Source organism: Astatotilapia calliptera, chromosome 3 (assembly GCF_900246225.1).
Source record: "Astatotilapia calliptera chromosome 3, fAstCal1.2, whole genome shotgun sequence".
NCBI classification, from domain to species: Eukaryota; Metazoa; Chordata; class Actinopteri; order Cichliformes; family Cichlidae; genus Astatotilapia; species Astatotilapia calliptera.
The window spans coordinates 47,810,812-47,824,139 of NC_039304.1; the positions used below are offsets into that span (position 1 = coordinate 47,810,812).

The 13,328-nt window shown below is 37.6% G+C and overlaps 1 protein-coding gene across 1 annotated transcript; it reads left to right on the top strand.

Annotated features, from left to right (window-relative positions):
* Nucleotides 1-725: 725 nt before the first annotated feature.
* Nucleotides 726-5,132, top strand: LOC113019606 (uncharacterized). Its single transcript, XM_026163381.1, has 8 exons — nucleotides 726-783; nucleotides 1,284-1,329; nucleotides 1,546-1,650; nucleotides 1,826-1,908; nucleotides 3,721-3,828; nucleotides 3,914-3,982; nucleotides 4,150-4,248; nucleotides 4,778-5,132. Exons 2-8 carry the CDS (start codon nucleotides 1,290-1,292, stop codon nucleotides 4,892-4,894), a joined length of 621 nt encoding a protein of 206 aa, XP_026019166.1. The 5' UTR covers nucleotides 726-783; nucleotides 1,284-1,289; the 3' UTR covers nucleotides 4,895-5,132.
* Nucleotides 5,133-13,328: the final 8,196 nt, after the last annotated feature.

A 13,328-nucleotide genomic window follows, 5' to 3' on the forward strand; every position in this document is an offset into this window, starting at 1 on the left:
GTTTTCTTTTTTCTTTAGATTATATCAGTAAATGTTATCAACTAAAGCTGATTTCAATAAAGGCAAAAAACAAATACTGGCACCAAAGGCAAAAAACTAAAATGAGAATTTATTTGATTTCCTGAAATAGTAATACATGAACAACTGATACTAGTGAAGCAACATACAAACAGCTTTAAATTCTGTTTTTGAAGACAAACTGATTCCAGATATTTGCTTTTGGCTGCAATTACTCTGAGTTTAGTTTGAGACAATACTCAGAACTTACTTTTTATGTACACTTTAAGTCCAGATTTCCTTTTCCTTCTTTAGATCACACGTCAGGGTTACATGCTCAAACGATAATGAGAGCTCAGATATGATGTCACCAGTTTCCAGAGAAGCAGGAAACTGATCAAATGTTAAGATTTAAGATTTGTTGATTTGTCAGTTTGTGTCTGTCCTGGAAACATGTTTGTGTGCACAAATGAAACAAGCTTTGGACACACTCAAGAAAACATTTCATCATAACAAGGTCAAAGGTCAAGGCCTTAGATTGTAACAGCTTAACCAGATCACATCACGCTGGCATTAAAAGCATTTAATGAAGTTTCATTTTAACATGTGGACGCTCGCAAGAACCGATTGTTTGCAACACACACATTCTTTTCCTCCTCAGACTTCTGAAGAAACCACGCCTCCTGTTACTGCAGGTGAGTGTTTTCCTTTAACCAGTGCTGAAGGACAAATGCTGCACAGCCTCACTCACTGCAAGGAAGCAGATGCATCAGTGTAATTTATGAGGTAAATACTTTATGTTTGGTTGTTTGTATAATTTACTGTATAATAGAAACATAAAGTGTGTCTCTGTGGTTCTAAGTGACAACTTGTTGCCTCAAACATGTAAAACTTTAGTTCTCAGATGCAGATTTGTTTGTGATCTAAGGTGTATTTGTTTATTTGTGAGGCAATTTACAACAAGTTACATTGTAATAGTTATTATCCCTCTATGCTGTACATTACACAGTGTGTGTGCAATGAAGCCCATCTACAGAGAAGAAACAGTAAAAGCATAATTATGTTAAATAATTATAAACATTTACATGAACTCTAACCTTTTTTGATTCAAAATAAATAAAATTATTCTGATCGTAGTTAAGTGTTGATAGATCATCACATAGTGGCATACATCAAAGTTGAATTAGGATGCTGTTTTTAAACCACATGATTTGTTCTTTTTTTCATTTCAACATGAATGCAGAGGTATATCTCTTTATTGTGACTATTTCCTTCTTGTTTTCCAGAACAAAATGAGCCTAAAAAGCTGGTTTGGATTTCTGGTCAGCCCAGGTAACCTGACACAAGTATTTTCAAATCTAAAGCTCAGTACTTGTTTATATGTGTATAAAAATACTTCAGAGAACTCTGCTTTTCTTCACTTACTAATTTTTACTGGTAGTTAGAAGATTATGAAGAAACCTTTTTGTTTTTGACATTGAAGATTATTATTATTATTATTATCAGAGTTATTTTATTTTCATGATTTTCTTTAATTTTTCACTTCAGAAAATTTGACTCCTGCGGTGCTCAACTGCATCCTTATTATTGTTGTCTCGGTGCCCATTCTTCTTGTTATTACTGTCACGTACAAGTGTAAGCAAAAGAAAAACAGTAAGTTACAAATTCATTTTTCAGTTTGATACAAGTTTAATGAGCTATATGAATATTTTTCCCCTTATAATGGTATTTTAAGAGAGGTTGGATAATGAGAGATACAACCCAAGTTACTTAAGACTTTATAAGACTCAAACAAAACACTAATCTACCATGTTTTGTGTTTCTGCAGGAGGGAGCAAAAATGAAAATAAGACAGCTGAGAGGAATTCAAGTGAAGCTTTGAACTCAGGGGAAACAGAAAATGACAAGCATGTGAGTAAACAATGGACATTGCTTTTATCTACTTCCGATGAAAAAAGAAGCAGAATTGCGTGTCAGAGGGAAGTCTAACCTGAACAACAAAGTTCAGTCAGAGATGAATCAGAAGCACAAAGATAAGATAGCAACTCAGGAAAAAAACAGGGGGAGGAGAGAGAAACGAACAGGCTGCACTAAAAACAAATTACAGATGGTGTAAAAATGAATGGCTGTCATGTCTGTGAATAAAGGCATGATAGTGGGGCAAACTTAGATAAATGACAAATAGACTCAAGGACAGCTTTTACAACAGGGCAACGGCCCTAATCAGTGCAAACAGTTGACCTGATTGGTTACCTCCCAGGACTTCTTTTGGGGGGTAACAACAATAATAATATTTTTGTATTTTTATAACAAAAACAAAAAAACAAGGTGCAATAATAATTAATGTGAAATAGTAACAGTATGCAATACACATACACTCATTTGTCATTTTTATTAGTTAAGTTACTGTGTTGTGATGTGTGGTGTCATGTCATATCTAGTGCTGATATTGGACAGTTCTCCAATTTCATTTTACTATTGTACTATGTATGACTGTGCAATGACAGTAAAGAGTTATCTTACCTTATCTTAGTGAGACTCCATTGTAAAGCAAACATGAGTTTTTAGAGTTGCTGCTTTGTTGACTTTTGACAGCTTGTTTCAGTCTTTATTAGCACCACTGATAAAACAATATTTTATAGCAAGTACAACTACAGTGAACAAGTACACCACCTTCACAGAATCTGTGTGGCCAATAATTATACAATCTAAGTTCAGCAAAGTCATTAAAATAAATAATCCATTAGATTTGACTTCAATTGACGACATTTACCATTGAGATTATGCACCTGTGCAACAGAGGCATGCTGAGGGTGTCATGGATCGCTGTGTGGCAGGCAGGATGAGGACCCAATCGCAAAACTCACAGACTCAGGGGATGAACTCAAAAAGCAGCTTTATTGCTGACAAAGGATGACAGGAAATACAAAACTAAACTGGGGAAAACTAACATAAAGCTCACCAAGGAACACAGAGGAATCACACACAGCATGAGGGAGAACACGACCCAGAACTGAGGGAGGCGCAGACATAAATACACAGAGGGTTAACGAGGGAAGTAGGAGCACATGGTGAACACAGGTGACACTGATAATCATAACGAAACATGTCAGGAGTGAACACAACACTGACGGGAGATGGGCGAGGTAAAACAGGAAGTACAGAGGTTCAGACAGGAGGAGAGAGAGCACGGGGAGAACACAGACATAACGGGCTGGGGAAAACATAGAATAAACACAGAGAGAGACGAGGGCTCATGAATACACAGAGGGGGCACACAGGGGGTAAGAGTCACGAAGTGAAAGCACTTAGGGAACAACACAACAGGGCAACTCAGGAAACATGGCCTAAATAAGGAACAAAATACAAAAATACATGAAAACTAAGAATGCTGGGCCAACATGGCCCAGGACCATGACAGAGGGAGCACAGCCATATTTGACCAGTAGCTCATCTTCCTCTTATTTAAAAAAAAAATGATGAAATATTCCGGCTTTAGGTGTTTTTCTCTGATCTATATAGATTCTTATCCTCCATCAGAAGGATGCATTGCAGAGTGTCCATGATATAATGCTGGCAGTTTTATTGTGTTAAGCTAAATGACTGTAAATAGTCTGAAATTTCACTTTTAGAGCATTTCCTTCACACACACACAATATTCTTTATGTCTGATGATCGCTCCAAAACGTGCTTCTTTTTCATAATGTTCTACTTTTGTCCAAGTTAAAAGAAAAAGAAGCTGCAGCCCTGAAGCTCAGTGATGAACACCAGACTGAGGAAGGAGATGAGAAGAACCTGCAGACACTGGAGAATAATTCACCAAACCATGTTGTGGGTAACATTTTTGCAAATTAAATCTTCCAAAATTTTGAAGCTTTATTTTAAAAGCTCTAACATTTTTTTCCTCTAATCTCAGGTGGATGAGGAAGTAGCTGTGGCACAGCAGCAGCTGCAGGGTGAGGAGCAGCACAGGGGGCATGATGAGGTGAGGATGCAGACTCTGAAGACAAGGCTGCAGAGCATGAATGAAGTGGTCTAAATGAATGAAACCAGCTCAGATATTTCCCCAGTTGTCATCTAGTCCATGCTTAGCTGTATGCTAACCTAAATGAATGAATAATTGATCCTCTCAGCTGTGCTTCTGTTTGTTAGTTGGATAAAACTGAGGTGATGACACCCGACATGCTTAAAGAAAAGCAGGAGGCCTCTTCACAGCTGAACCTCGGCCTTGCTGTCACCACGAGGAACAAAGTAAGCAACATCACCTCTTACAGCACACACGACCTTATATTACACTAACTCGGGACAACCATGATATGGTACTTTTTAAAGAACTACATTTGAATGTCAGGAGACAAAGTAAACAGTTGGTGAGCACATGGTGATGGTTAGAAGGAAACATCGTCTTTTAACAATAAAAAAAGTCTTTAACATACTGGGGGTGCACAGCCGTATTTGATCTTTTCTTTGATTAAACACACTTTTGTCTTTTCATTCAGAAGACACAGTTATCAGTTTTTCAGTGGTAAAAATCAGCCAATGGAAAATGAGCTGCAATGGCAATCAATGCTGATGACCACTGTACCAAACCTGTTTTTTAGAGAATTAAAAAGGATTAAAATGTACAGCTTTTGATCTAGATCACTTAAAATCATATTTGTTTTGCAACCTGATTACACTTTTCACCAATTCAAGAATATGTGTATTTTGTTAATAATGCTAAGAAAATGTACATTTAATATACTAATTTCTTATGTTGTTTTTTTCTCTGTGATCTCAGGTGAATGAGGAAGTAGCTACAGCACAGCAGCAGCTGCAGCGTGAGGAGCAGAGGGAGGTGGATGTTAAAGTGAAGAAAAGGCTGGAGAGGAAGAAGAAGGTGGTTTGTCTTGTATGATGTTCCTTCATTCCTTCTGTATCGAGTTGGAGAAATGCAGATTTTTTTGATTACCCTTCACTTCACTCTTCTCCTAGTTTAACGACATAGTGGCCAGGTTTGAGCAGAAGCTCCAGGGTGCACAGCAGCAGAGTAGGAAGGACGCTGAGGAGGATCTTCTGGACAGAAAAGTGATTACATTTATTTTAATTTTTAATGTATCTATAGATATTTTTATATTTTTCAACTAATAAGAAATTAATACGGACAGCAGTTATGTATTGCAATAAAATTGAAATGTTTTTACGTTCTTAAACCGTCCTACTTTTGTAACTATAAATAATTATGAGTGATGATATAAAACTTGGGCCCTGTTAGGCCCTACATATATTAAACATTTACATAACTGTGATTGTAAACCACTTACAGTGGAAAATGCTGCTTTGATAAGATTTATCTGAACACAGGTTTCATCCTGATTTGTGTCTCTTGGTTTGTCTGTCGTAGTCTCCTCTCTCCTGTGACCCTGATGATTCACTGAAAGTCATTGAAGAGATGGATGCAGAGTTGAAAATGAAAGATAATGATATGCAGATGCTGAAGAAAGAGCTGGAAACCAATAAAAAACAGGTTATTTCCTTTAGTTTCATTCCATGAGTTCATCTCATATTTGTCTCTTTCATGTTTGATATCATATCTAGTCAGAGGTTCAGCTGCTGCTATGAAGCTCAGTGCCTCTAATCAGGACAGAAGTTATCATTGGTGTTTATTTTCATTATCTTTGTTGCAGTAATTGTTCTTATTCATCATAATTTGTCCCTGCAGTTTTGTCTCATATCTCAAAAGACATCAACAGCTTTACTCAGTTCTGGTGTTACTGTAAATCTGAATGAAAGATTCATGAATGTGAATAATTGGCACAATGGGTTAAAATGATTTGCTACTCATTTTATATTTATAAAAATATGAGGTGTCGTAGTTTAAAAATCACATTTGTTTTACTGATTTATAGATCCATCAGCCATCAGCTGATCATGAGGACACAAGTCAGACTATTGATGAGCTGAAACAAACCCAAAATCTGTTGGAGAAGAAGAATGCAGAGATCAGGGAGATCAGGAAAAAGGTATACAGAAAACCCCCTTTTTAGCCTGGTGACCCGTTTGAAGATCAGAGACTGGGGATGTCTGATCTTTTGGTTTCATTTTGATCATCCTTTTCTTCTAGTTTGAGAACGAACTCAATAAAGAGAAGCGGAGACATAAGGAAGACCTGAATTCCCTGAAGGAGGAGCTTGAGGTCCAAATCAAGAAGGTCAATTCCTTGATTTTAATGTATTTATTATTCATATGATTTTAGCTAAAACACAGATATAAAAACTATCTGAGAAATGAACTTGATTTTTTTGGGGGGTGTGTTTAGTGAGGTTAGACATCAAGGCAGCCAATATTTGTCCTCATATTTCCACACATAATCTACATGAGACACCCACTGATCATTAACTATAAATATACTTTCTTTTTACTTTCAGCTTTGTGTCATGTTGGTCACAGTGCATTTGACAAACTATATATTTTTGGGGCATAGTAAAAGTTGTCATTACATAGATACTGTAAGTCACTCGAACGTTTTATTCATTTCTGCGTTCAGTTTGTCAGATTTACATAAATCTTCGATTGCTAGCATTGTGACGCTGAAGTTGATTTTATTCTATAATACTGGACTTATATTTGTAGGAAGGTTTGAACTTTGAGAGTGTTTAAACGAGAGAGAGAAATGATAATGCTCGTGCTTGTCTGAGAAAAGTGTATAAAGTGTGTAGTGAGGGGTTTTATAGCCTTAAAACATATAAGAATATTATACAATAATTGTAAAAAAGTAAAGCTGACTACTTTGTGGATTTCGCCTATTGAGGGATATTTTTAGAAAGTCACTCCCGTGATTAACAAGGAACCATTGTACTACATTTGAACACGAGGATGCTGAAGGTGCTGCTGTAGCAATAAAGTGTAGATACATTATTTATATGATGCAATACTGGTATTTTAGCATTATATGTTTTTTTTTTCAAATCGTAAAAACAATAAACCAGCTAACACTGTTAATGGTAAAAAAAAAAAAAAATCAATGTAAACTTCCCTACATTCGTTCCAGCTTAAAGACAAGGTAAGTGAAGTCCAGCAGCAGCTGAAGGATGAACAGCAGAGCAGAGAGGAAGCTGAGAAGAATGTGCAGACTCTGATGAATGAATTGGAGAATAAGAACAAAGAGGTGCGTATTCATTACATTAAGATCGACATATGCACCATATCCGTGTGTTTTTCAACGCTTTACTATTTGTTCAAAATCCTTTTTTGGGGTTTTTTTTAGCTACAAGAGTCCAAGTGTCAGTTTGAGTCTCTCACAGAGCAAACCAGAAGTCTGACAAACTGTGAACTGAAAGAAAGACACAAGGAGAAGGTCAGTGATTTTATAATCTACCCATCAATTCTGTATCAGTATTCACCTTTAAATGTTTTTTGTATAATCTAAAACTGTAAAATCTGAGATCTTTTTAAGATGATTAGATTCTACTTCTCTCGCTCTCTCTCTCTCTCTACACACACACACACACACACACACACACACACACACACACACACACACACACACACACACACACACACACACATATATATTAGGGGTGCAACGATATTCGTATCGATATTGATATTGAACCGTTCGATACGGTTCGGTACGCATATGTATCGAACAATACAACATTTGTAATTTATTTTATCAATTTTCCTTCTGACGATGCTGTCTGTGTTGAGCGCTCAGTGAATCTGCGTTCGACTACTCCGCCTAGGCTGCACTGTCGAGCACAGATCCACTGAGCACTCAACACAGACAGCATAGTCAGAAGGAAGAGCGCAGGGCAAGCTAGCGAGACAGAAGTTAAGCTCTCCTGACAACATGGACCTCCCCCACTCTCATTCAGATCTGGCGTTTGGAATTATTTTGGTTTTCATGTGACGTATGACCCTGAAGGTAAGCGAGTCATGGACTAAAGTAAAACAGTATGTTGGATGTGCCATGCAATGCTCAATTACATGGGTGGGAACTAGTGTGTTAGCGCAGTTAGCTCGTTAACGTGTTGGCCGTCTAGCCCCATGCACGGGGCGATCGGCGGTAGCTCGTTAATGGAGATTTGCCTCGTTATGGCGTTAAGGTCATTTCAACGAGATTAACCTGAAAGCACTAGTGGGAACACAACGAATATGACTGCACATTTACGCCGACATCATCCTAGTGCAAAGACAAGTGGAAGCAGAAAAAAAACAACAAGCATGCTACTAACTTTAGCCGAGTCATTTAGACAGCTGTTTAATATGCTGCTGAGAATATAGCCCAGAAGAAGCGGATAGTATAGCTTTTATTTTGGAAAGAGCCATTTCTCTGTAATAAACTCTCTTTTCCAAAGATGAGTGATTCCTCAATCAGATACAGGGCTTGCAATATCGCTAGCCCGACGTCCCGGAGCTAGCGATTTTTTCAGTCGGGCTACCAAAATCTATCTCTGCCCTGCCCGTCGGGCTATTGTAGGAAAAATATATGTCAATGCTTTTGCATTCTTTCAGAAATGTAGCTGGGTAATTATGTCATTGGCATCGGTGAGCCACTGTCAATATGTGACATATTGAAGTCGCGTTTGAATTTGCGCTTGTTTTTTTGCTTTCACTTTGCAATCGTGCGAACTGTGTATAGAGAGCGACAGCACTGATCTGTGAGTGATGATAATTTGTGCACCAATTCCTCTGACATCGTCTTATTAATCGTTAGCTTACTATGCAAACATGACAAGTGAAATCTCCCGCAGCAAGCTTAAACATGTGAGAGGTTGATCGCGCAGAGAATCGCTGACCGTTATGTGTGTGTAAAAGCATTTCAGTTCTGCTGAGCCAAATAAGACAGGTCAGGGTGAAGAAGTGACAGCCAAAGAAAAGCTTACCACAAAACGGAGAAGTTCTGACAAATCAGACTATAAGGCAAAAGAAAGTGCAGCTTTATGGGTTATATGGACAAAAGAATTTATGTGGCTGCAATATGATGAGCTAAATAACCAGGGCTGCACATAAGTGGTCCGCAGGTGCGCATTCGCTGTCAAAATAAAAAACACGCACAAGGGTTAGGGTTAAATTTAAAAACTGTACTTTTGAGTTAAAATATCTATTTATAATTTTAATAAATGACAAATTAAAAATGCATGAACATTTTTTGTATCGAAAAAATATCGAACCCCTAATATATATATATATATATATATATATATATATATATATATATATATATATATATATACATATATATTAGGGGTGCAACGATACACAAAATTCACGGTTCGGTTCGGTTCGATACTTTGGTGTCACGGTTCAATAGTTTTTTCGATACAAAAAAATGTTTGTGCCTTTTTAATTTGTCATTTATTAAAATTATAAATAGATATTTTAACTCAAAAGTACAGTTTTTAAATTTAATGTTGCTGAAACAACAAAAGAAATAAAAAAAATAAATCTATCTGATCGAGAAATCACTCATCTTTAGAAATAGAGTTTATTACAGAGAAATGGCTCTTTCCAAAATAAAAGCTATACTATACGCTTCTTCTGAGCTATATTCTCAGCAGCATATTAAATGCATATGTGCAGTCATATTCGTTGTGTTCCCACTAGTGCTGTCAGCGTTAATCTTGTTAAAATGACATTAACGACATAATGCCGCAAATCTCCATTAGAAAGTTACCGCATATCGCTCCGTGTGTGGGGCTGGATGGCGTCAACACGTTAGCAAGCTAACTGCACTAACGCACTAGTTCCCACCAATGTAATTGAGATTGCGTGGCATATCCAACATACTGTTTTACTTTTGTCCATGATGCGCTTACTATCAGGGTCATGCTTCACATGAAAACCAAGATAGTTCTAAACGCCAGATCTGAATGATGGAGGGGGAGGTTCAATTTCGGGTAGCGTTGAGGCAGTTGCCATGTTGCAACGAGCTTAGCTTCTGTCTCACTAGCTTGCGCTGCGCTCAGTGGATCTGCGCTCGACAGTGCAGCCTAGGCGAAGTAGTCGAACGCAGATCCACTGAGCTGTTGGTTAGCACTGATTATTTATACATGGAATGTTTTCTTTGGTTTTTGGGTTTTTTTTTTGGTTGTTTTAACTCTTGATACTGTATGGTGTCACTGAGAGGTAATATGCTTAACATGTTATCTCAGATACATAAACCACACTGACCTTGTTCAAATCAGATAATCCTGTCATTAAAGGAGAAAGAATGCCCCCGCTGTTTCAGCTCATGAATTCAGTGGCCGCAATTAAATATAGGTATAAAGATAGAGATTGTTTTGAACTGTAAACCATGCAGAGATACTATAGTAAAGTCCAATAATAAAATATATGGGGGTGGCCGTGAAAAAAATAAGTCTCTTTAAAATTCCCAGATTGTAGCTGACTGTTAAAAAAAAAAAATCTTTCCTTTGTCTTGTTTTCTTCAGCCTATAGTATATATTTGTATTGCAAGAGCAGTGCAGAATAATAACTGAGGCATGTGGAATATTTACATTATGCATTGTGGGCTATATTCGCAAAAGTGTTTCCAATAATTTCACTACTGCATCTCTGTGGTCCCCAAAGGTAAGCTATTACTATTATGTCTAATAACTAGAGCTACAACAACATGAGTGTGGCCGCTAAAAAACAAAGGATAGAGTCATTAGTGGAATTAATGAGCAGAGTAAACTCACTGTAAGCTACGACTTTTCAAATTCATACCACAAAATGAAACACCACGCTGATCATTTTCTGAGGGTTGCACTACAAAGATAACTCTGGTTCTTATTGTGTGTATTTTTTCTTTGCATCATCTGCAGAAAACCAAAGAAGAAGCTGAGGAGGCCATAAGAATGTGACATTGCTGGAGATTAAAAAAAAAGTTCCCCTGAATTGCATTTAACCCTTTAATGCCTAGTGCGTCATATTTCATGCATAGCCTACAGTTTTTTGTCAGTTTTTGGGACTTCAACATCATCAGTGTGATTTCTTCCCCCTAAAAAAACACAAATAAATGGTACAATACATTTTTATGTAATTAAAAACACAGATAAGCAAATATGATACAAATTAACTGTCATATATGGAAAATGAAATGTGATTTATTGAAAAAATTACAAAAAAATTAACAAAAGGATGTTAAAAAACCCCACTATTTTCAAAAAAAAAAAAAAAGTGTTAGCTTGGTGTCCTCTCTACATGAAAGGGAAGAGAAGTTAAGAACACCAGAAACAAAATTGTAGACCTTCTCCAGGCTGGGAAGACTGAATCTGCAATAGATACGCAGCTTGGTTTGAAGAAACTGCTCGACTGTTTCTGTACAGTGTGAGGTTACTGGGGAAAGGAGCTTTGTTTACTAATGCTTGTGTATAACAACAAAGGGGCTTAAGACATGATGGTTTTTAAAAACATGCAAAAAGAAAGACAAAATGAAAAAATAAAAGTAACATAAACAATAGCCATGTTATTGGATGTAGTGCTGTCTTACTTGTTTTCTGCTTTTTCTTCAGCTGCAGTGCTCTGAAATTTCCTGGTCACCTGAGTAAAACAGGTTTATGTTTCTAAATAAACAATCAAACTAACAAGTAGGCCTATGATGCTTGATCTTAAAGCCTGAGATATGACCTCTGAGATATTTCCAGGTATTTCCAAACCTTTGGCCTAAACAGTGCCAGATAACAGGTTTAAAAAACTCCACTCAAAACAGATTAAATGTTTGCTTCTACTTTACTTTTAAAAGCTTAACAAACAAACAAACAAACAAAAAAGATACAAAAAATACACTGTCACAGATAAATATAATTGTAATAAGTAATCAATCAATCAATCAAGTATATTTATCTTTTAATACCTAAATCAGTTTTTGAACTACACCTCTGGAGTCTTTACATTATGTACATTTGTAATATAATTTTGTAGATTGTTGGTCAGTTGAAACACTGGAGCTCCTGCACTAAAGCGACCTGGTGTCCCACTTTATGTGGCATTTATAATTCCTTGTTCGATCCCAGGGTGCCCTCTGACCACCACCAGTAGGCAAACATGGGGTTAGTATCTTGCCCAAGGATATTTGGCATGCAGCCAGGAGGCAGCCTGGGATCGAACCACCAACCTTCTGATTAGTGGCTGACCTGCTCTGCCATCTGAGCTACAGCCACCCTCACGTAGATGAGAGAAAATCTGCTCACACAGATATGTAGAGCCAAATACTGTCAATAAGGCCTCTGCAATGTTCTGAAGACAGTTAAACTTGTCAGGTAGTGATGTCCAGCAGGTGAAAATGCAGCTCCATGAACACGCACAGCTGTGGATTCCAACTGCATCTGTAGTTCTGCAAACTTTGACCCCGACAGAGTCGAGGTTTTCAGTTCAATCAGCTGCATTTCGGTGTCCTCTGTGTCCAGCCAGTTAAAGAGAGAAAAAATCCAGCTCCTCATTAAAACTTTCTGGTAAGAAAAGAAAAGAAAACTGGTCCATACACCTGAAAGTCCCGAAAACACATTGTGAATTCTGTCTACGGATGTATCCATGTACAGAGGCTTGCAAAAGTATTCGGCCCCCTTGAACTTTCCCACATTTTGTCACATTACAGCCACAGGGGGTTGGGAATCGCATCTGTAACCGGAAGGTCGCCGGTTCGATCCCTGGGCTCGCTGTCCTGGTCGTTGTGTCCTTGGGCAAGACACTTTACCCTACTGCCTACTGGTGTTGGCCAGAGGGGCCGATGGCGCAATATGGCAGCCTCGCTTCTGTCAGTCTGCCCCAGGGCAGCTGTGGCTACAACCGTAACTTGCCTCCACCAGTGTGTGTGAATGAATAGTGGCATTGTAAAGTGCTTGGGTGCCTAGAAAAGTGCTATATAAATCCAATCCATTATTATTATTTGTCTCTCAGAAACAGTTCATAACTTCCCTTCAACTCATTCATGTGACCTAAAAGGTAAACGTGTTTCTCCATCACTGGCACTATTAGAGTCAATAGAATACATCACAAATTCCATAGACAAAAAGCAATATGTGGCTGGGTTATTCATAGACTTGACAAAGGCATTTGACACTATAGATCATGATATATTAATAAGAAAACTGGAACGTTATGGTGTCAGAGGGGTAGTTTTAGATTGGGTCCGGAGTTATTTAAGTGACAGAAAGCAGTTTGTGAAAATAAATGGTGGTTGCTCCTTATGTATGGACATTGCTTGTGGTGTACCCCAAGGGTCAGTTTTGGGTCCAAAATTCTTCAACTTGTACATTAACGACATCTGTAAAGTGTCCAAAGTATTAAAAATGGTTCTCTTTGTTGACAATACAAACATTTTTTGCTCTGGTGATGATCTGCAGAATTTATTGGAGGATATGACT